This window comes from Lepisosteus oculatus, chromosome 7 (assembly GCF_040954835.1).
Source record: "Lepisosteus oculatus isolate fLepOcu1 chromosome 7, fLepOcu1.hap2, whole genome shotgun sequence".
Taxonomy (NCBI): Eukaryota; Metazoa; Chordata; class Actinopteri; order Semionotiformes; family Lepisosteidae; genus Lepisosteus; species Lepisosteus oculatus.
Window position 1 is genome coordinate 8,892,834 of NC_090702.1, and position 23,638 is coordinate 8,916,471.

General features: G+C 38.6%; 2 protein-coding genes across 5 annotated transcripts in view; one reads left to right on the top strand and one right to left on the bottom strand.

Annotated features, from left to right (window-relative positions):
* Nucleotides 1-2,056, bottom strand: part of slc25a18 (solute carrier family 25 member 18) — a 28,623-nt gene extending 26,567 nt beyond the window's left edge. Inside the window, exon 1 of the mRNA XM_069192124.1 lies at nt 1,981-2,056. The gene's annotated coding sequence lies outside the window, so the exon portion shown is untranslated. The remainder of the gene's footprint in view (nt 1-1,980) is intronic.
* Nucleotides 2,057-6,524: 4,468 nt separating this feature from the next.
* cecr2 (CECR2 histone acetyl-lysine reader) overlaps nt 6,525-23,638 on the top strand; it is an 82,401-nt gene continuing 65,287 nt past the window's right edge. For all 4 annotated transcript variants that reach the window (XM_015353102.2, XM_015353104.2, XM_015353105.2 and 1 more), the window contains exon 1: nt 6,525-6,941. In XM_015353102.2, coding sequence (XP_015208588.2) covers nt 6,822-6,941 — 120 coding nt within the window. In that variant the 5' untranslated portion in view covers nt 6,525-6,821. The remainder of the gene's footprint in view (nt 6,942-23,638) is intronic.

The window sequence follows — 23,638 nt, forward strand, 5'->3', positions numbered from 1 at the left end:
TTCTACATAACATTAAATAAGAGGGAATGAATATGTTGACAGTCAATTCCCTTCAGCCTCTGTGTGAATTAAAAAGAAACAAAAAGAATATTTTACTCCAGCAGTGTTCATTCATGCAGAACTTTTAGAAATAGTGCTGTTAATTTAAATTAGTAAAATGTTAGTAATTAAGGAAAACAGTAAAATAGCCCCCTGTGAACTAGAACACACACCTACAGTTCATGCGGCACAGAGACTCATTTCAGTGTTTTTTAATGTAATAGATACTATTATGCAGACAGCGTTGTGTACAAAGTTGTTTATTGATGGATTGACTGTTTGATTGATTGGGATGTTAAGGTTAGTCAGATACCAGGGTATCTATCTTCAGACAATCAGATTGCTATAGATTTCCTTTCACTTCCAACCACATTAACTTTGGTTAAACCATATTTCAGTCTAAACACACATTATGCAAACTGCCATCAACCTGTAAATACTGCTATAAATAATGCCATAATTCAAAATGTCAAGCTGAATTTCCACTACTGACTTGCATTCTTGCATTTTCAATTTAACCTGGACAACCTGTAACAAGTGCAACAACTTATAATTGTAACAGATACCACTTATCAAATCTTCGGAAGAAGTCAGGGCAGTATACATCACAAAGGTGTAAATATTTTCAGACAAGATAGGCAAAAGAAACCTTTCCATTTCAACAGGGAAAATAAGGCTCAGACCAGGGGTCCTCTATCCAGATCCCAGAGGGCCTGTGTGTCTACAGGTTTCCTAGCTCTTAGTACCAGAACTATCCCCTTAAGAGCTGGAAGAGGCTGGTAAACTGAATCAAACAAACCAATAATGAGCCAGTTCAGGTTATTAAGGGCATAGTTGGAGTTCAAAAGCACACAGGTCCTTTAGGATTGGGGACCTTCGACTCACACTGTCCTGTCCTGGTCTTGGAAGGCCCTTGTGTCTGCTGGCTCCTCATTCCATCCCAGCTCTTAAAGAGCTAAACCAGCTGGTTAGCAGCTTAACTGGATGAGATTTAATGGTATAAATGTTTCTTTCAAGAGACCTTGAAAATCCACACGCACACTAAAACCCTTCAGGACCAGAATTGGACTTTTGATATACATTAATTTAAAAAAGCATTTCCTTTCCTGATTTTGTGAAGCACTAAAGTTGTGTTTTATTTACTCTTAGTTATCATTTATTGTTAAAAAAATCACAAACCTGAAAAGTCTTTAAAAAATTATTAAACGATTTTGTAAATAATTATTTGTATGAATACCCAGAGTTGAAATGAAATCCAAAAGACACTGAGCTCAGTAGTATTTAGGTAACGTTTATATAGCCTCTCCAGCCTGATGCATCATAACCTGCCCTTTTCTGATACACTGATTTCTACTGCCTGACACACGCCCGATTCGGTCAGGACATCTAGGAGTGTGACAAAAACCGAGTTGGAAAATCAGTTTTGGGCAACCTGCTTTTAATTTATCAATAAAAAAAGACTTTTCCAGTAATGTAGATTCTCCATTCAGTGCTTCTAAGTTTTTCCAGGTATAAATAAAAAAGATTAGTAAACAAATCACAAAAAGCAAAACTCTTTCTACGCTTTTTTATTCATCATTATCTATAATACTAAATTATTTTTATACAATGGTTGTGTCTGGGTAGATATATAATTGGTCACAGACTCTTAAACTGCTTTGATACTTCCCAGAAACTGGCCTTTAATGGAGTTGTAGTTGTCCCAGTCTCTCTGACTTTCCCAGCGGTATTGCGAAGGCACAAAAATGCTTTAAGAATTTCTTTCAAGCCAGTTATGCTTTAGCTGTGCTTTCAGAAAAATAAGACATCAGTTTTTTAAGTTTAGGAATAAAAGTAAGTATGCCTACATTCTTGTGCATATTCATTTCAACTACATTGTGAAAAATACCTTTCTTTGTTTTTATAAAAATGTTTTTATTAAGATGATTTTTTAGCACTTACCCCTTTTCAGTTCATCTCTTGCACAGGATATGTTGTCCACTCCCTTTCGGTCTAACAATATGAGCAAGCAACCGTAGTCAAGTAGATATATTCTTGGAGAGCATAATCCAACTAAGGGGCCGTTCACAAATACTCACTTTTGTATCTTCATTAAAGTACTGTTCTCACTCTCTTTTGGACTCGTAAGCTGTTCAGTGATTTTAAAAGTATCTCGCGGTTTTATCTCTTGCCTGAGACTGGACTTCAAATGTGGACAGTAATGGAGAATATATGCAACCTATACAGAGATTATATACTGTTATATATGTATATATTGAGATGATTTCACCAGTCCTTTAATAAAAAAAATGTTTAAAGGTTCGCGTATTTGATTATTCCTGGGGTATAAATGAATAATACTTGAGAGGTATTATCATTGGAAACAGGAACTTGATAAGTTATACTGATTTTGGGGCCCGTGTGCTTGATGTAACTACTGTAACTGAAAGGAGCATGCTTACATTTAACTATTTTCTATTATTTTGAATAAAGTAATCCAACTTTACAATTATGATGTTTATATAGAACAAATGCTGTACATATATTTACATACAGTTTAACTGTAAAATACATTAGTGGGTTATTTTATTCAACATATTTAAAAACTATGAGATTACCACTGCCATATCAAACCGAGACATAGATTTGAAGTACTTCCAACTGATCTGTTTTTTTCACTTGCATGACTAAAAAATTGCTATGCTGTGTGCCTCACATACATGCTTACCTGTGACTTTGTATAGATTTATTCACTGTTTAATATAAAGAACTGCATTTATCCTCCATGTCTGTTAGACTGATCTACTTAAAATTACACTCTTAAAGTTTTTTTTTTTAATTGGCACATACCAATATGTATAATAAATATTGCAAATGTATTATTAGAGAACTCACACTGGAAAAAAGCAGCAGCCAAATGAACTGAATATTTTGGTGACACCTGTTTTTCAGAAATTATTTGAAAGAATTGAAATTATTTTCTGCCATTGAAAGAATTTTCTTCCATTCCTGACTTTTTTTTTGGTTGATAAATGTGAGCAGCTGTGTATTTGACAATAATAATACTAAAACCCTCTTTAAATTGGCTGATGACGGAAGAAGCAGAGCTACCAATGCATGAAACACCTTTTGTGCAAGAAAAAAAACGTGTTTAAGAGTTGAATTTTATGCAATATCTAAAGAACCGTTCTAAGTGACCATACTGATGTGTTTTATAAGGGAAAGATGTATTTTCTTTTGGCTGTTTTTGCTTAAGGTCAGAATGCAAATGTACAGTATTACTTTCATGAAAATTAAAAAGCAAACACTGCATTTCAGTGTTAATTAATACAATAATGTAGAAGGTCGGAAGTAGTTTGCATAGAAACAAATGCAATTATAATAATATGTTTGGTGAATAAATAAATATCTGATTTCCCAGCTCATGACAGTGTTAAAACACAAAACCCTAAAGGTTCTATTTTTGTCTTCATTCAGAGGCTAACCAGTGTTTTTCTTTTCTTCTTGTAACCAGTTGGAAACTTCTTCTCAAACACTAAACATTTGAAAACTGAACACCATAACAACAATGTTACAAATGTGGCATGCCATTAATTGGTCACCTACTCTGCTTTTTTCCTCTGTAAAGAGTAGCTGTGTTGTTTTTCAAATTACTGTTCATTTCGTGCCCTCCCTATGGTGCTGAACTTCTTTTAACAGTTGCTGTTTTGTACACTCCAAGACCGATTTGAGCATTATGCACAGTCCCTTGTGAAAGAGGCGGACTTGTCTTGAATAGCAGCTAAGCCTGTGCCTCTCAGGCAGAGCCAATGAGAAGCCAGCCCACCTAATGTATTCCAGCTGCAGCAGTGGTTGACTGTTTTCCCCAGTGTAGCAAGTGTCAAATTACAAACAGCCTCCTCCTCAGTCTTTACCCAGGGAGGACTGGGGGAGAAAAACAGAGAGGATGCTTCAAAGGAGACATTCCCCAGGGTCTGGGTGGTACAGAGGGTTATGTGTAACGATAGAAGCCCGAGCTTTTATCCAGCTCTCGTATAAAAAGTAAATGAACTTTGGGAAAAAAGTTTGTGCAGAAACCACAGGCAACGAAGGTAAAGGCTTCAAATTACCATTGTAATATCCCTCCGTGAGTAGCTAAATTGTGTGGCACCGCCACTCCATGGTTTGAAAGAAAACTCACACTAGACTGTTACCTTCCAGAAGCTTTTTTTCACACACAGCACACAGACTCAAACTGTCAAACATCAAGAGTTCACTTTTTTTCATTTTGTACATCGGCCCAGGATAGCAAAATGATTCAATATTATCGGTACCATTTCTTACAAATGCCGTGGATGAACCTGATTTTGAAACTCATCTCAAACTAAACAGTCGGTACAATATGTTAATTAATATTCCTCAGCGAGTTTTTAGTTCTTCCTAAAAAACCTGTTACTGAATGTAAAATGGTTTACTGTGTCTATAATCTACCTGCCGTATTAGAAACTACAGTAAAAGCTAGACAAGAATCCAGTTCAGTTCTCTTCCTGCTATTTCTTTCTTGCAATATATTAGATTTTATATTTTTAAACATTTTGTTACACTCCATGTAACCTTCCACCACGCATATGGTGCAGTTCTGTTAATTGCATCTTGAATGGAGGTCTCTGTGGGTAAAGGTCATCTAAATAATCGTGGGGCTAATAATTACCTTCGGTGTTCCTTTTCTTTCAATTAAGCGTCCATCTTTCGTTAGGCCAGGGACTGAAGCCCAACAAAATGAGTCAAACATGTTTGACATTCAAGTCCCGAAGAACCATGAAATAGCTCCACAGAAGGCGTGAGGGGTTGATGGATGAGAAATGCACTTTGGGCCAAGGTATGTCTCTGTGGACACCATTGGGTTCTCGGTCGCCTAGCAACAGCTCAGCGCAGGGCCCTGTTATCTCTGGAGACTGATGCCCATCGCAACATCTACCTTGGCAGATGTCACAGCCGCGAGTGTGCGGGTTAACAAAACAACAATGTAATTAAACCAAAACTGAGTCAAACTGAAATGTGATGCCCCATCTCACGTGGGAGAAACGAGTCTAACACTGTATTTAAACCCACTGTTTATTGAATGATGAAAGTAAAAAAGTAAATTCATACATTTATTATAGATGCTTGAATATATACAGAATTGACATAGCAAAAGCTTATACATAAAGCTGGTTGTTTCCATGTGTACGCCAAGCACACCTATCTTGTACAATTGTAGGGTCCTCGCATGTTTGGCACAGTCACAAAAACAAGAAAGAAAATTAAAAGATTAAGGAATGGATACAGAACTGATTTCGCTCTGAAAAATGAGTTAGAACTCAAATGTAATTTGTCAGAACAAGAAAACTCAGTAAATCGTGTATATTCGACATACAGGGTTAGTGATATGTACTGCATTGTCTGTCCTTACACGCAAAACAAGGACTGGTAAAGTTTTTCGTGGCACTTCATTGTGAATTCAATTTATACAAAAAACTGAATTTAACAGTTAAGAGATTATCATAATAGTGTTGGGTTTTTCTAGTGGAACGTTATGTACATGTCTACCTCTTTTACGCCAGGAGGCGCTGTAAATCACGAAAAAGCTGAGCGCCGTAAAAACACTAATAAATATTAAAGATGTCAGGTCAAAACATTGGTATGAATTTAGGCGAGCGCAAGAGAGGCAAAGTTAAATCCGACTCTTGCATCAAATATCTACAACAGCATTTAACGAGTTTTTTATTCATTAATATCACAGATTTGAATTTGAATCGACAACACATCTTTCTATAATACAATTCTTTAAGGACGTTAAATTTACAAAGTGCTGTGAACTGTCAAAATGGTAAGTATTTAAGTCTAAACTCAGACACGCAAATATAGAAATACTTCACGTTCTCTGTGCTCATATAAGGTTTTGACAGCAATCTAAGAAATGACTGACCTCCTTTGTCTACTAAAATACTGTGTGCGACTCGGCATACTACAGGCAACACTGCTCAACACAAAACAAAAATCTCTCAGCTCCTTTACCGACACCGAATCTTCTGCTTTTAACTTTGAAATTTTCTTTGCACTTAATGTTATGTGTTATTGTTTAATAGGGGGAGACAGGCTAGAAAGGTTTATGTTGTGGGTGTTAAACCGGTCCACACCGTAGCTACACCCCCCACACAAAAAACAGCCATCGCGGCTTATCATTGTCCGCCAAGCTTCTCCCCCTTTCCCACCCCCAGCAGTGTGTACTAAGATAATGTGATTGCGCTCCCTCTCTGGATGCTCCACGCTACAGGATACCTCCATGTGCCCACTCTGCACGAGCGCTTCTTTCAAGCTCACACAGGGACCCTTGCAAGCATTCCCTTTAACTGGGTCCTCGACTACAGAGCCGAGTCGGGGGGAAAAGTTTCACAAAACAACGCGGAGCTCGCTACACCGAAGAGGTACAATCAAGCAAAGCTTTTTTGAAAGAGGACATTTCGTTGTAGATCACAGCGGAGATGCTACTGTATAAGAACTCCAGGCTGACTGCACTCAAGGACACACTGGGTTTAACGGCAACTCCCCCTACTCTACTGAGATGGTAGCTCCCCCCCATCTGTTCCCTACTTGTGAAATTCAGATTGAAGCAGATTGTAGTACTCTCCAGGTTGCAATGGCAACTGACTTGATGCAACAACAACTTTGGTTTCTTTAAAGATAAGTTTTTTTTTTCCAAGCAAAAGAAAACTTTTAAAAAAATCGCAAGCCACCTTTTCCCCCACTGATGTAAAATAATATATACCTCGCACCTTTGGAAAATGTCCCAGGAATGTACAGTTTCTGTGGAAGAAATCCGTTCGTGGTGGGAAGTCCCTGCCATAGCTCATTTCTGCTCCTTATTCAGGACCGCTTTCAATTTACCAGACTTTGAAATTGAGGTAAGGGCGCAGTGATTTATTTCATTCATTAAGATGGTGCATTTGTTTTCCGGTTGCGTGATTTAAACTTTAACTATACCCATCCGTGTTGCCACCTCCCTTTACCATGCATGAATGAAAAGTTCTGATGTTTAAGTTCTTTGTGATCTTTGGTCATTTTCTTTGATCCCCCTTTTAAAACACATTTACCTCAAAATTGATTTTCGATTACAAGGGTATAATGGGTTCCGTCAGAACACAGAAATGTTTTACTGGTTGATTCGTGTCTTTTTAAACAGCGATAATGTGGGTTTGTTTTGATAAATAAAGTTGGATTGTGAGAAGTCCGTTTGTTTTCGTATTCTAAATGGGTTTTTCATCGCTGTGCTAAGCGACCCCAGTCCAAAAATTGTAGCACTTGTAATTTTTGCTAACAAAATGAAACTATGTTGGATCAATTGCGCGCATACGGTTTTTTAAACGAAACACTGTGATTTTATTTCAGACGGACTTCAGTTTCTTGTTGTTCGTTGAGCATGATCATGTGTGCCAGGTGACTGTAATTTCTTGCATCATTATCATCATTATTATTATGGAAAAAGTCAAGTTCACCTGTCCTTTAAGTTTTATGGTCAGTTGACCTCAATTTAAGAGCATTGTTTACGGTGCGTGAGGGTATTAATGCATCTCGTTTCCAAAAGGAGGCTTTTTCCTGCTGAGCTTGTTTTTCTCACTCGCCCATAATGCTGCTTGAAGCTTACCTAAAGTTCACCCCGATTCAAAACTGAGGGTTGAATTTGAGAAGGTGTGCATTTGTATGTGTTTGTAGTGAGATGTTTTGTTGTAATCGATCACACTTCGAGCGCCGCAAGTAGAGAGGCTGACTGTTAATGTTACGCTACATCGCGTCTAGCTGTACGAGTGGGGAGGAAGTTTAAAGGCAGTCGAGCTGCATTTTAGGTTTAGGGTTCAAAACGCTTCCAGTTAAGAACGGTTGCTTGATCCCAGAAAGATCTGAGGAAATCTGAGATTTGGGGGAAAAAACGAGGAAGGTCAACATCATGCATCAGCACCCCTCCTCCTCCTTCTCCAAATCCAAAGCATCGCTTTGTTATTGGGAAGGGGAGAAAAACACCACACGCTGTTCAGCTCAAGTGAAGTTGGCTTTCTCTCTGCTGCTTCGCCCATTGTGTGGATGATTGAAGGTCCCTTGCCGAGGAGGCTTGGTGTCAGAAACGAATTTTTGAGGTCGATTACCCCTTCCCCCCCACTAAAATGATGCGCGTAATGCCTCCGTATGTTATAAAACAAACCCAACCTGAGAAATAAAACTTGGCGAGACCGTTGAATATCGGTCGGGCTCATTTCCCTTTTCCAATTGGCTGCGTGAGTGTTATCGCAGCTGTTGTAAACTGCTGGTTTTGCGATGTCGATGAGAGGAACGTCTTAATCTAATTCCCCAAGGCTCATCCAAGGTGACGCATGACACGACTCTATAAATTTAGGGTGGTCGAAAGAAGGTGATGCGGTTAGTTAGCTGGGGTAGCTGACGATTTTGCCGTTTGCAATGGGACGGCGCCTCATGGCTTGACTGTGCAGACCCGGAGCTGAAGCCCCGGCGATCAGGAACATCTTAATCTGATCGGGAGCGCCGACTATCCAAGGTCACGTTACGTTCAGCTGTAGATCGGCCGTTCCCCGGGTTCACTGCAACCATTACAAGGCAAGTGGACTTGTGCAGAGGGCGAGTAAAAATGTCGTTGTCTCCGCTGTCGCGGGACGTTATGTCCGCTTTGATGACCCTCCCAGGCCTCGTCGCGGGGTGTCCTGTCATGTGACCCCCCTCCCAGTGAAGGAGCGTTCACTTGTCAACACGTAGGACACGGTTTGGTAACTCATACGTTTGTCGATGATAAAGGCATTGTACCTTAGCATTGTACGAAGCGGCTACCTGTTATAGTTGAGATTCTTGTGGATTTTCCTTCGTTCAACGTGGAGTAATGCGCGAGGAGGCGTGTTTCTCTGAATAATTATACATTGTCAGTTCTCCTAAGTAATGCCCGACAGTCGACTTCTTGACCAGTTATAATTATTGAGGTCAGCAAAACAAACAAAAACACAACGTGTAAGAGTTGTATTGTCCTGCGATCATTTCCAATAAGCGGCATTAATGTGCACGTCTGTCATTAATCTGGATGGAATTGAACAGTGTCACCATCTACTGATGAGCAGATGCTGAGTATAGTTTTAACTGTTTTTCATAAGTTAGTTATATGTAGGTGTGTCTGTGCATTGTCAACCACATCCTGCACGACTTGGGTTCTATATGGCCACCAAAATGTAATTTTGGGATATGAAATCAGTCAGATGTAAATCGCAAAGCACAGTCTACTAACCACATCATTTAAATGTAGCCTGATAGATTAATCGCTAACAGATATGACTGACAAAGTTGTAGACTGGCGGGTGTCTGTGTGGTATTACTTTAATTAGAACAGCAGTGACTTCAATAGACGTTTAGCCCCCGTCTTTGCTGTGTCTGCTTGGCGGTGTTATTTAGCAGCAACTTGGCTGTCGTGGTCTTGAGGTTCTGATTCTGTGCAGATTTCACTGGTTCTGTGATGTTAAACTACAGAAAGTATTTGGAATTACATTTTCTTGTCAGGGTACTTAAAACCCAGGGAATTATTCCAAGTGCAACATTTATTAGTGCTCATACTATTATTATAACAGAATGATAACAGACTAGCAGGCCAGTGTTTTCATTTGATGTATTTCTGAATGGGTGTTAATGGACACTCATTTTGTAGAGAAATACATTATGAATGCAGTATATCTTGAAAACAGACGCTCATTTAAAGATTATCCAGCAGCCTCTATAAAAGCACTAAGTAGCACAGAATTTAGAGATCTGAAAAATGGGTTAAGAATGTTTTAAGGCATAGTTAAAATCAAAAGTGCCTTGATGATTTGAAATTGAAACAAATTAAATTAGAAAAGAATAACGATGCACTTTTCTCTAACAGATTGTGTAATATATGTTGATTAGCCTATTCCAGGATTGCTTTATTTCTTCTAAAACATTGCTTTTGTGACTTTGTATCCTTGAGTTTGCTTTTAATATTACAATTCATTGATCCATTTTCATCGCACTAGTCTTTGGGAATGTCTTGGCATATTGATATCTGAGGAATAGTTGACAATGTCCTAGGTTAATGTGCTGTCCTGAGTAGAAATCTCAGAAAGTCAGTGTCACATTGTTATGATGCCGTTTTGTTCTGGAGGAAAATATCTGAATAAAATAGAAAAACACAATAGATAAAGACTGAGTGTGTAATAACTGAGCCACCATCACCGATGAATTATAAACAAGCATTTTTGTGTGATAAATTTGCTGCAGGGTGGGGTTTTTTCATTTAGTATAGTGATTTTGCTTATAGTTCCGTTGAGTACAGAAGGTCCTGTGTTCATTCTTCCATTTATTTTTTCTTGATTGTGTTAACTCTGACAATACAGAGGGTGTTCGTCACATGGAGAGGAGAGTCCAGAGAAACAAATATGACATCCATAGCACAGCAACTTGACTCCCTTTATATTTTATGTGCTGTAGGCTCTTATAAAGTTTGAATTGATAAAGCAGAAAAGCACTGCATTTTATTTTGCTTTGACTAAAAATAACAGGTCTGAAATATTGCTCAATGTTGTTTTATTGTCTGCATGTTATAAAACCTGTAATAGATGAGGCTGCAATACAGTGGCAGTCTTATCCATTTCACTGGAGTACTAGAGTAACTAATTAGAACAAAGGCAGGTGTATCTGTAATGGGAGGAATTCCCACAGTGAGTAGTCTCCTTTGTTCGTGATCTTGTGCATCATACTTGTGGGACATTAACTTATTCACATAAGAGTTTACACATTAGAGTATACCATTTGGCCCATCTAGTTTGTTTGGCTGATATTAGCTAATTGATCTGAAGCATCGGATCCAGCTATGTTGTGAACAGTCCAGGGCAATGGCTTTAAAAATACGTCTGGGTTGCTTGTTCCCTGTAGCTTGTTGTGTAAAGAAATGCCTGGTCTTGGTGTTAAATGCACATCCCTGTAGTTTCTAGATGTGTTCACTGGTTGATCTTATAATGAAGAAGTCCTTACGTCTGCCCATAAATAACATTTTAAAATGTACGGGCATAAGTCCTTCTTGATCCTGGGAGTTCTGTGAATGTGATAATGTGAGGAGGAATGGAGTCCAAGTTAACATAATTGGAAACATTTATGTTAAGGAGGAAATTTTGCACAACACGGGAGGCCAATAAATTAATTTGGTGGTGTTACCTGGGGTTTAGATTCAAGACGCATGGCTTAAAAAAAACAAAAATAACAACCAGAATGGTTTATTCAGAGGTCCATTATAGCTCTTTCTGCTTGCTTTGCATTTGGGATAGGGTGCTGTGTGAAAGACCAAAAATTTGAAACACCTTTTAGACTTAGTGATATAGTGACATAGTGATAACAATTGAGCAAGCAATAGTGAAGAACTTAGGCTATTCGGTGAGGTGGTATCAGAACCTGGAGAGGATCACACAGCAATGTGAAAACAATTACTGTTCTGAAAATTGTTTTCTAGAAATTATATGCATAATAATAGAACAAAATCAAAAATGAAAATAGAGCACAATATCAGATCATACCAATAAATCTGTCATAATTGTTGTGTGCTGGATTTGGAAAGATGAGTAAACTGAAATACGTTTGCTCAGACTTTTGAAGAAAGTCACAATTAAATTGGGGAAAACACCAATCATTTACTTATTATTTATGGAGTCAACATTTCAGCACAAAAGCATGCCTTCTTCAGGGTAAGCTTTTGTGTTGAAATGTTGGTTCAATATATCGTACCTTCATGTCTGTCTTGGGAGATATTTTGAGACATGAAGATACGGTATTTCAGTAGAATGTTTATTCATATGAACTACTGTTATGCTGATTAGATGCCATCAATGCTCACTATAGTTTAAGAGATGTCATTTTTATTCTTTAACTTTAGGCTAATCTTTTTAAGTGCTTTATAAAGCCGAAGTGCAAAATGCTAAATCTGTGAGAATGCAGTTAAATTGCACAGATTTTTATTCAGGCTTTAGGTCACCTGGATTCTTGTAAATGTTGTATCAATGTTACAGGTAATCTGTTTGCTAAAGGTCTTGATGTTCATGTTGTATAGGGCTTTTCATCCCAAAGATTCCCAACGTATAACCTTTGACACGCAGGGACCCATTGTATGCATTAGAGTAGAAGAAAAGCCCATGAGGCTGACTCCTGGATGAAAGATACGTCATGACTGTTTTTTTTTTTTCATCCAAGTGCTGTTTTTGCTTTCTTGGGATTTTCCCTAAGTTGAGGTGTATTTGAATATTAGGACTGGGCTAGTTGGTTAAAGTATTGGGAATGCTGGATTTGATCTTTTTATTCTAGAAGAGTCAACCCTTTCTCTGAGGCCAAATAGGATGTAGCTGTCAGTAAAGAGAAAGGATAGACTTTTCTCAAGGTATTGATCTCAGAATTGCTTCTCCGCTGAGTCAGGCTCTTAAGCTAAAGACGTCCAGGGCTGACCACTAAGACCTTATCTGGTCATTATGCTGCAGTGAGTCTGCGAGATGTGAGTCAGTCAAAAGACACCCCCCCCTCCCGTCCCCCTTTTGTTGTTGTAAGCCATGAGTAGTAACTCAGGCTTCTCACATGTGCGTCCTGTGAACGTTTCCTGAGTAGTTCAAAATCTGCAGCTTTTTTTTCTAAGTGTTAAAACTGCATAATTTAGCTGTTTGGTAAAATGGGTATGATTAAATGTAGACATTTTATTGTTGTTGTAGTTTGCAAAATCTTATTACCTAATTTTTTGTGTTTAAAAAGAGATTCTCCAGTGGCCTAACACTAACTTCTTATATCTGAAGAACTGATTTTTCCAAAGAATGTGGATTTTGGTATCTGGGTGCAGTATAAATGTTATCTGGGGGGAGGGGGAGACAAAGCTAAGTGTTATACTAGGAAGTTTTGAAGGAAATATCTATATTGTAATCGATCTTGACATGTTAAGGTACCTATCTGCTGGTTTTCAGTACCTTTACAGACGTAGCCAAAATCATTTTTATAGATAGCCTTGCCTAGTCTTTGTGATCCAATTTAAAGGTTGTATGTTTTGCACCATTTTTCATGGCTGCAGTTTGTAGATTAGCTACAGAACATGTATCCCGGTTTTTGAGATCTGTGAAGATATTAAAAAGTAGAATGGCATGAGTCTCAGAAATGGAAAGGATGTGGCTGTTGCACAGAGAATTTAATCTGCACTGCAGGAGCATTTCTTTATAAATCTTTTAGTCACACTTTACTGTTACTTCCAGTGTCTTGCCTGAGAGCTCTAAGGGAAATATAGCCTACAGCAAAAGACAAAGTTCATGCAACCAGCCCGGGAGTCTTCGCTTGAAATGACAAATGCTTGACTTGTGGTTAAAGCTCCTCATCCATGAAGGATACCAGTGGGAGTCCTGAAACGCTTAGACAATTCCAAGAATTGCCTGAGCAGCACAGCTAGAGCCAGAGGGCTCTGTCCTGGCAGCCTTCAAATGGTCTTACTGCTGCATAACATCAGGTTTGTTTGCTTGTGCCTTAATTGTGTTCCTGTTATCTAGGAGAGAAAAAAAAACTTTGCCTCTTTCTGTATTCATTTGAGATGCAAATGGATTTACCAAATCTTTTTTTAGTGTAAATCAATTTAAGCCCTTTAATAACCCGCAGTCAGCACTATGTGGGGAATAACCAAATAACTTCTGCTTTTCGTCTAGCTTATCCTATGGAAAGTCCTAGCCATTGGGTTACGCGTTTTTCTTATCAGTCTTGCAACCTCTGAGATTGGAAAGCGGCAGGGGGAAAAAAAACAGCCAAGCCTTCAAAAGTTTAACGCGAGCTGAGGCAGCTCTCTTTTCTCAGTTGTGTGTTTTGAAACTGGGATTTTCAAGTGGCAGGAAGACTGGAGAAGATGTAAAGGTGATTAATCGAGCCTGTTCTGGCCACCTCGTTTGAACCTTCTTTCAATCTAATGAAGCTATTAGGGACTTATCACAGCTATTTTTGGCAGTGTCCTAGCTGTTGTAGCAAGGGCTCAGCATGCTCCAGATAGCTTCTCTCCTTTTCCTCTGCAAAATGTGTAGAATTTGTGTAATTGTGTCATTTTGCAGATCTGATGTGGACATTGTTGAGGAATGTGTTTCAAGTTGGCATACAGCAGGAAGGAGGAGCGAAGCACAGTACTCTCAACTTTGCATCTGAAAGACGAATAATGTTTGGCATCACTGATCACACAGAGACTACAGCCCCTTGGCTGCCTGAATGTTTCCCCGGGCTATAGTCACATGGTAGTGTGATGATGCAAGATGAGTGCAAGTGTGAAGAATTTAAAGGATCCCAGTTAAAGCCTCTCCTTGAAGGAGTAAATTTAAAAACAATGTGTAATTTCCCCTTCTTTCATGAATTCATTTTGCATCCTTTCGATAACTGATAATTCCTTTGCGTTAATACAGCTCTCTCTGTCCAAAAGAATGTCGCACTGTTTTACATTTGGTGGGGGGAACCACTGGTGCAGCATTCACAGAGGTGACATGCAGCAGCCATTATACATCAGCAGCCCCACTACAGAACAGACAGAAGAGTGAGAAATTGCTTCATCAGTCAATGAAGGAGTAATTTTAGGGAGGCCAGAGTGACGTTTTGCCGGAAGACCTGACTTAACGCCCTTACCCTTAAAAGTGCCGCAGAATCTTTAACAACCAAGTAGTTACGACTTAATGTGCCTCTTCCAACGGATAGAACATTTTACTGTAGGATCCTGGGTCACCATATGGGGGCACTGTTTTGAAAACCACAGTCCAGAGGGGAAAAGACCACACAATTGGTGCACCAACACCAATTATAGTGGCGACCTGTTTATCCAGAGGTCTCCCGTCCCAATACTGACCAGGTTTAGCCTTGGTTAGCTTCAGAGACCTGGAGAGATCAGTCCACGGGCTGGGACTGCTGCTGCTTCTGGCTCAGATAGATATCAAATGTTCTGGTAGCTGCTGCTAATAATTCAGACTGGCGAAGCAAATGAAGCTGCAGCAGATTGAATATAACTTTAGGGACAAAAATACTGAAATGGATTCTCCCTGATTTGTGGCAGTGTAAATAGTTACAGGGCCGAGTCCTGAATCAATGAACAGGGATTAAAAAAAGGAAAATCAATTTTGTGTTAATTAGTCATATTGTCAAAATGACAAAGTTGGAAATATTCTAAAATACAATATACCTTGCTTTACTGGACTGGTGGGAGAAAGAGCTGTCTGGTATTGAAACCTATCTGTTTAATTACCAATTGTGATATTTAGAGCCCAAAAACACATTAATATATAAAAAAATATATATACTGTATAAAAGTGCTATATAAGTGTAAGCAATTATTATTATACATATTTATTGAATCTAGTCCTCTTTGGTTGCCTTATCCTTGCATCCAGAGCTCTCAGGTGTGCAAAGTTGATCCTGATCAAATTTTATTGGATACATGATGACTAATGACTGGCAGATGTAAAGGTGCCAGTTGTGGAAGAACTGTTTCATTTGTCTTAACATGAAAATTATTCTGCAATAGCTGTAGTTTAACCAAGGCACATTCTGAAAATACTCCGAAAACCATTGTAAGAGGATGTGACTTGGCAAATTACATTAAAAGCCTACTGGTTTGAAGAGAATTGCTTGGCTAAAATGACTCCAATGAAAAGCTTGCTTCTATCAGATGGACTAGAAACTTTGGAAGTCTTTTTCTCCCTGCTCTGCCATGACATATACTCAAGAGGAGGGTAGAAAAGGTGCCTGAAACATGATCTCAATGCCAAAATGAAGAAGTGAAACATTGTCACACATCTGTGTCGGTATTGGAGACTGTCATGTAGAGTATCCAGGTCTACCTCAGATGGAGAAAGGAGTTTGTTTTAAAAATCTTGTTACTTTGAAACTATATGGAGACAAAATGATGGAAACAGCATTCTGTAGACAAGGACAACAGCAAGAACTATCCATTCTTCTGGAACACCTGCCCAAACTGCAGTGGACTCTGTCTGTCCCAGATTGGACAAGTCAAATAAGATGATTGCCTTTCAACACTGATTGGGGGTGCTGGTGTATTCATATTAATACAAGCATTCATATTTTTAAAGACTTTCATGTAGTTTGCGCATGTAGTCTGTGCAAATGTCTCCTGTTCCTTCTCCCATGATCATACACATTTTACAACATTCAAAAGAAATTGATTTTTGATTATTGCATTTATTTTCATTTTATCAGTATTTAAATGTTGTGATTTTCAGATAATGGAACAAATAAAGGTGTATTCCATGCTGAAAAGAGAAGCAAAGAAACACAATGTTTTGGCTGTGGAGCCTTCTTCAGGTGTGGATAATAAACCAACACCCAAAGATTATAAACCAAATAATGCACATTAAACCCAGAGTCTCATTGCTGGTCTACAGTAAACGCCAGGGTTAACAGGCAGGGTAAAGTGCTTCTAAACTGACAGATTATTAATTGTTTTTAACGGTATAAAGCCTTAAAAATAAACACATCTCTTATTTAATTTTGTGGGAGAGTACTTATCTTCATTGTTAAAATATATTCTGAAATTTACTGTAAAACACACTATGTACAATATAGGTGTTACATGACAGCTGATTTCTTTTTTTAACTTCATTACAAATTTAATGCAGGAGAGTTTTTCATTAAAGATTGTTTAACTGTAAAAAGGCAAATGAAAAATGTTTGCATTGCATATCATGTTTTTTAAAAACTTTGACTCCCATCAAAACTTTTCCAAACGTATTTAATCAGGTTAAGTGTAATTTGTCTTATTGTAGCTTCTTATCAGGGATTGTAAGACTCCAGAGCTAGTATTTTAATATTCCTGACGAGAGGTGGGTGTTCCTGAAAATCTAAAATGCAACACAGATTTGGCTTGCAATTTAATTGCAACAGTAATAACAGTTTAATTCGATAAGCAATGTACATTTTTTCTTTCTGCTCTAAACAAGATTTGAATCTTGAATGCCAAAACTTGAATCCACAAGAGGCTCTCTTATGCTGTTTCTCCTGTCTCTAGAACTGAGAAGCTCCCTAATGGCCTTTTGTAACTTGTTTAAATTGGGAGATCAGTCTAAGTTAGTCTTCTTTCACCAAACAAAAGCTAAATAAAGATTTCGGGCATTTTCATATGAAACCCAAGATACTGTGTGATGCACAGGTCATGGTGAGGGAGAGGAGGCCGTTACCCAGATAAGATCCTGGGCAATCCTTATCTTGAGCATCAGAAACTCACTGGTCCATTGTCAGGAAACCACATATTCCTGGTGAGGGTCTCGGTACCCCCAAAAGGTACCACGGTATCTTTCCAGAAGCATGGGGAACATAACCCCTCCATTCTGGAGCCACACACTCGCATGTCAGAGACACCAGTTAATGGTACCCAAAGCATATCTTTTTAAGGCGAGAGGAAACATGTTCCTCCAGACAGACGGCACCCCAGGCTGGACTCGAACCCAGGACCCAAGAATTGTGAGGCAGTGGTGTTAACCACCATGCCTTTGTTCATTCACTAAATACACAGCTTTTGCAGATTCGCAGCCTCATCATTAGGTTAATGACGACAATCTTTTTTCTAGCATGTCCACTCACACAAACACTATGACATGGATAAATTAATTACGCTTATTGTCATCCACAGGGTTGATCTGTTGTGAAAGTGATAGGCTAGTAGCATGTGGGGCCACTGCTTGAAGTGGTATGAGCTGTACATCTGTAATGCTTTGCGCCATTTTGCATGTGCTGTCGTGTGGGACTCTGTCCCATTCATGTTGTAGAGCTTAGACCAGTGCGAGCTTAATCACTGGTCTCTGAGCCTAAGATGCTGTATGGCACCCTGCAGATGTTATGTGGTGTTCAAGTATGACAAGTAGGGCACCTGTTTTCATCACACAAAAAAGCAATTTTTAAGACATTTGTGCCGTGAGGATGTGCAGTGTCCTGCTGGAATGTTGTCACATCAGAAAGAGCCCACTGGCAGTATATCACCATGCAGCCAGGTTGCCATCAATCACTTGTGATCTGGGATTCTGATGTAGTGGAACAGGGAGTCTGAAAACGATCACGTAGATGAAGCATGAAGGTGTTGATCTGGACGAAATGTAGTTGATGGCTGTATTGATTTGCCAAGGTTGAAATTGCTGGCTATACAAACTTCCCAAAAAACCTTACGAGCAACAGTGGTGGTAAGTGGTGCATGTTGGTGCCTTTTTGGTTACAAAACTGTTTTGCCAAGACCTGGTTGCATTGTATTTGTTTTTGGTGTTGTCTTTTGTTTCCAAAGTGTCTTATACAGTGGCCTTCATTTTCCTTTTTTCCTGTTTAAGTGTTCTGTTGCATTTTTTCTTCCTCTCTGTGCTGTGATCTATTCATTGAGTTTTGTTTTAATGGTTAACTTGCTGATGAGAGCCAGCAACATAGACTAGAGAGGAGGAAAAAGTAAGTGCTGAACTGATCATGGATATGAAGACTGTTGGGAGGAAAAAGTTGTTGGAAGTTCTTGAATGTATCAAGAATATATATCTCTGGGGGGATAAAGTTGAGTTTTGCTAAACTGAGAAATAAATAATGGGGTCCCCAGTCAGAGTAACAGATTCCTCCCCATCTCCTTGGTGTGGAAATTACTCACACTTTGTAATCAGTTTTGTACTCACCAAAGTAAATACTTTATTTTCAGTAAAATTACCCTTCTGCTTATAACAGTTCATTGCAAGGGTTTGAATTGTACTACAAGCATTCTCCTTTTTTCTTCTGTTTCTAATTGCTAACAGTAGTGTGTGTGTGTTGTAGTGCTTTCACAGTACTGCTGTTCAGGTATGATGTTTTATTCTTTTTTCTTAAAGGGTTCATAAGGGTTTTCTAATATTGACAGGGAAAAGCCAATTCTTTAAACTTCATGTAATTTTTACAGTTGCATATTGTACTGTAAAAGTAAAATGAACAAGATTGCATTTTAGACTAGAGTGTAGTTTTAGAACATTCAGGCAGAGATATAAAAGTTGTAGTGGATCTGGTAGATACTTAAAAAATAAACCCATCAAGCTATGTAGCCACAGATTAATGATGTAATCCAAAATGTTTTAAAATTTCAAGATTTTGTGTTGGGACAGTATCTATAGTTTAATAAGGATGAAAAACATTAGTAAATTTTTGGTATATAGAAGCTTTACTAGCTTGCTCAAGAAAGAAATCCAGACTAATCAGAAAGAAATTAGGCACAGTAAGTGCAGGATTTACATTCCAGGTAGGACACATTTTAGAGCAAGTAGCCTTTTCAGCCCTGTATTATACAGATTGCTTTACATTTAAGGATGTCCTTTTCTCCTTAACGGTTTTGGAAAAAAAGGCAATCAAGAAAAGATGGCTGGAAATGTTGCTTGATTTGTAGAGTTATGTATTAGTTTGCCTTTCTGTAAACAGCTATTGAATTTGCTATTAATTGTGAAATGAAACTGTTTCAATTAGAAGCTGTGCGGGAATGCAGTGGGGCTTGTGTAGGTAGCATTGCTGCATTTTAACCAGAGCTCTGCTTATGTCTGCTTCCCGAAGAAGGGGGAGGCAAGCTTAGAGAGGTTTCTACCTGGGAAGGTCCCTCTTCTTCAGAAAACCTCCCAAGCTGGCAAACGTGTCCCCGCCCAGTCCTGTAGGCTTCACTTTTATTGCTGTTTTTGCATGGAGCTTTCATAGCTAACCAATTCGGTCAGACCACTGAAGGAGTGTTTTCCCACACCTACCAATACTGGAAAAATTCTTTGCCACCATGTCCAAACTGTTTTTTTTTTCCATTAGCAGTGTGAATTGCCTTTATTATTGATACTCATGCTTCTGTTTCTGTCACAACTGCTTCTATATTGCTGCTGATTAACTGAGCTGCAGCTCCTCTCACGCTCCTCCTGTATGAAAATGAACAGCATCACCCCAGCTGTTCCATCGTGGTCGCAGGTGAAGGTGGAACGGCAGGCCCTTTTCCTTTCTCCAGCCATGATCGACGGAGCCACAGATGGCCGGGCAAAGAACATGCGATTTGCAGAAGTGACAAGTTCATTTACTTATTCAAATGTTTGTCTCCAGATATGAACTTCTAAGGTGAGGAGATGAGCAGTGCGTGTTACATGCTGTGCATTCAGGACGAGCACTTTGGGTGTCTTGGGTTTTCTTCATGCATACAGCACTGCCTGTCACAAAGATAGGGATTTAAACAAAAGCAGTTCTGTATTTCTGAAAGGTTACCACCGCTGCATTAAACATAGTTTAAAGTCAGCAGTCTCCAACTGTCCTCAGTTCATAATAAAAACTTCAGTTTTTGCTGCCTTTCTTTTGTTGACTCAGGACACAACCAGGATATTCAGTATCTAGTGTCTTCCAGCGTCAGTGGTTTCATCTGCTAAAAGGCTTACTCCCGAATATTTATTCAGTACTTCTTACAGATCGGTGACCTGCTTTTTAAATACCTTTGGAAATTGTGCATTTTGAACGTGGTTTTCTTTCTGTATGTTGGTCATCTTCTGTTCTACAAAGCATCTGTTCTTTGGTGTTAATAGTTGTCAGCTCAGTGGATGTCCTTCTGTTCCATTACGGACTCAAGGCCTTGTGCCTGAAGTTTATGCAAATCATCCTCCATGCATTTGTTGCAGCTTGGTTTTCTCTTAAAATCTATAGGACATTACATGCTGTACAAAACATCAGTTGGCCACTTTCATGAAATTTTCCCTTTTGGTATCTTTCCTTGGGGGTTGTATCTGTCTTGTTAAACCTTGCTGTACTATGTATTCCCTCCTTTCCCCTCATGAATTCACTTACAACTCAACTTATTGATCAAGCCACTGAAGGATGCAGAACATTTTTTTATAGTGGTACAGAAGAAATTGAAGGAATTGAATTGACTTTTTTCCCCCCATTTTTCCTCAAATGTAAAATTGTATTGGATTTTTTCAAGCGAATTCCCTGACATTACTTGAAATTGCAGCATCTGTGTCATCCTTGACACATGCCTAAATCATAGCTCTAATTAGAAACGAGGGCTCATGCCACAAGCAGGCATTAAGCATTTGAGAATCAGTCTTACTGGACATGGAAATGATGAGATAACAGAAACCTCTTGATGAAGAAAACCTCTGAACAATTGAACAAGTGGAATTGCTGATTGTAAGTTTTCTCTCAAATTCTGTGAATAGTCAAGTTGAATCTGCAGGCAGGAGGGATTTTGTGTGGGGAAAATAAGTCCCTATATCATCATGTCATGTCAATTTAGTTGACTAAATGTTTATTGAATACGAGCAGCTTGTGATACTATTTTAGATTTTGTGCGCATGTAATGTTGTCTTTAAAGTTATAAACCGCTTTAATCTCTGAAGCATTCTAGAGCAGGTGGCAAAACCACATGTCCTTTTTTATCAGACAGACGAGATGGGCATAGGGGTGTCCAGCCCAAACAACTGCAGAAGAGTCAGCTTAAAGAAATGAGATCTTAAAATTGGACAAACTATGATTGGTCCTTGCTCTGAAGAGCACAAAGCTTATTGAATTTCGGATTGAATTCCTTATTGGATGAAATACAAAATTTTACTTCTCTTGAGAGATTGTTAAAGCCATCTGTGCGCAACTTTGTTTCTGCGGAGCGAGTTAAAAAGCCTGCTCATCATAAATCATGCCTATGTGTCTAAAGATTTCAAGTTAAGCCTTTACACGAGTTCAGGGTGGCATGAATGGTTGGAATGAATCGCTGCATGATTCATATGCCACAATGATTTTCTTTTGCTTTTGGCAATTTCTGTTTTATAACACTTTGCTTTTATATGAAATGTATTAAAAATTCGTAGTTCCATAGTGCCTGCATCTTTTTGAAGGGCATATCCTCTGAAGATATTGGGACAGTAAAGTTATTTTTGTGTTATAGTCAACCCATGTGTTCATGATCGTGATTAAATATATATGAATGCTAAATACAATATATGCTTTATTTCAGGATAATGCTGTGCATGCCTTTTATCATATTAGAAAAGATGTTTTGTGTTCAATCCAATGTGTGACCATACGTTTTGGGATACATTCGCTTTAAGCAAATTTCAGAACATGAACATCAGTACTTGGTTACATATCCCTTTGAGGCAGTTACTACATGACATCTGTGATCTGTTGGGTTCCTTAAACCTATCGTGTAATCATTTAAGATGTTTTGATGCAGGAACCTTAGTGTCTTGCCTATTTTGGGGGTATTCTAAATTCAATCTTCTCTTCAGGATGTAAAGTGCCTGCTCAGTTGGATTTAAATTTGGAGATTTGGCCACTTTTGAGTTTTCGTGTTTTTCTCCTTATGAACTCCCTGATTTCATTGGCTGTATATTTTGGGTCGTTGTCATGCTGTGTGTTAAAGTGCAACCCAAGTATGTAAGTATTTCATTTATAGAAGCAGAGAAAATAATTCTGTAAATTATTTAACAGAATAAGACTAATTCTTTCAAAATAAATCCATTAGATTTATAGCAAAACACAATTTAATTTTTTTATCAAAATCAAAGAATTATCAAAACTCTGTCACATCATCACTTAAGGTGAGCCAGTTCCAGAAATGCATGCCCCCCAAATTCTTGTGCTTTATTGGGAATTTATGGTATGAGATGCTGTTTTGAACACTTTGCAAATGATTAGTATTACTTGCATCACGCTTTGATTTTGATTTGTATTTGGAAACTAAAATAAAATCTATGTATTGCTACAATTCCGTTGGACTGATATCTCAAATACACAACAGAGTGTCTGTGTCCTTGCGTTATGCAGTTTGAAAGACTTTTGACTGTGAAAGTCATTTGCTAAAGCTGTCCACCTTTGAGGATCTCTCTGCCTTGCTCTAAAGATCAATTGCTGCTTTTTCTTAGCTTTATTTGGGAATATCTGACTGTGGTTACCTTGCTTCTATTTGCTTGCTCTGTGTAAGAAGACTAATCGGTTCAGTGTGTAATCCAAAAATGTTTTGCAAATAATGTTCCTTCCCCGTGTTAACCCAAATCAATCCTTAAAGCTTGTTTAGATTAGAAAGTACTTGCCCTTCCTCCTTTTGTTAAGCGGTACATTCTGAAATGAATAATGGAGACAGATTATGAACAGGGGTTTGCACTAAAAATGGTGGTTGAACTGATCAAAATGAAATATGCATTTAAAATGCAGAACGCTTTAAAAAAAGAGAGCAGCTGGGATGGAGCACAGCTCTTATTTTGTGTGTGAATGGCTTTCAGTGGAGTGTGGCCAGATTCCCAGCCCTCAGGCCTCTGGTGTGTTCAGCTCCCAGCACATCTCTGCTGTCCTGTCAGCCAACACCCACAGCCCACCCCACACCAGTTCACATCTTGGGGTGACAAATGGTATTGCAGAGGTGAGTGGAGTACTTAGGGTCTTTCTGCAGTGCAGTAAATCAATAATCAATAGGAAATTTGAATGTAGTGGGAAAGGTGCTTTAATATGGAACCACTTCCCACTGAATGAGCTGAGCACGCTTGGAGTAACAGATTGGAGTGATGTACTCTGAGCACATTGATTATTCCGAAGCTGTGAGCATTCAGCTAAAAAA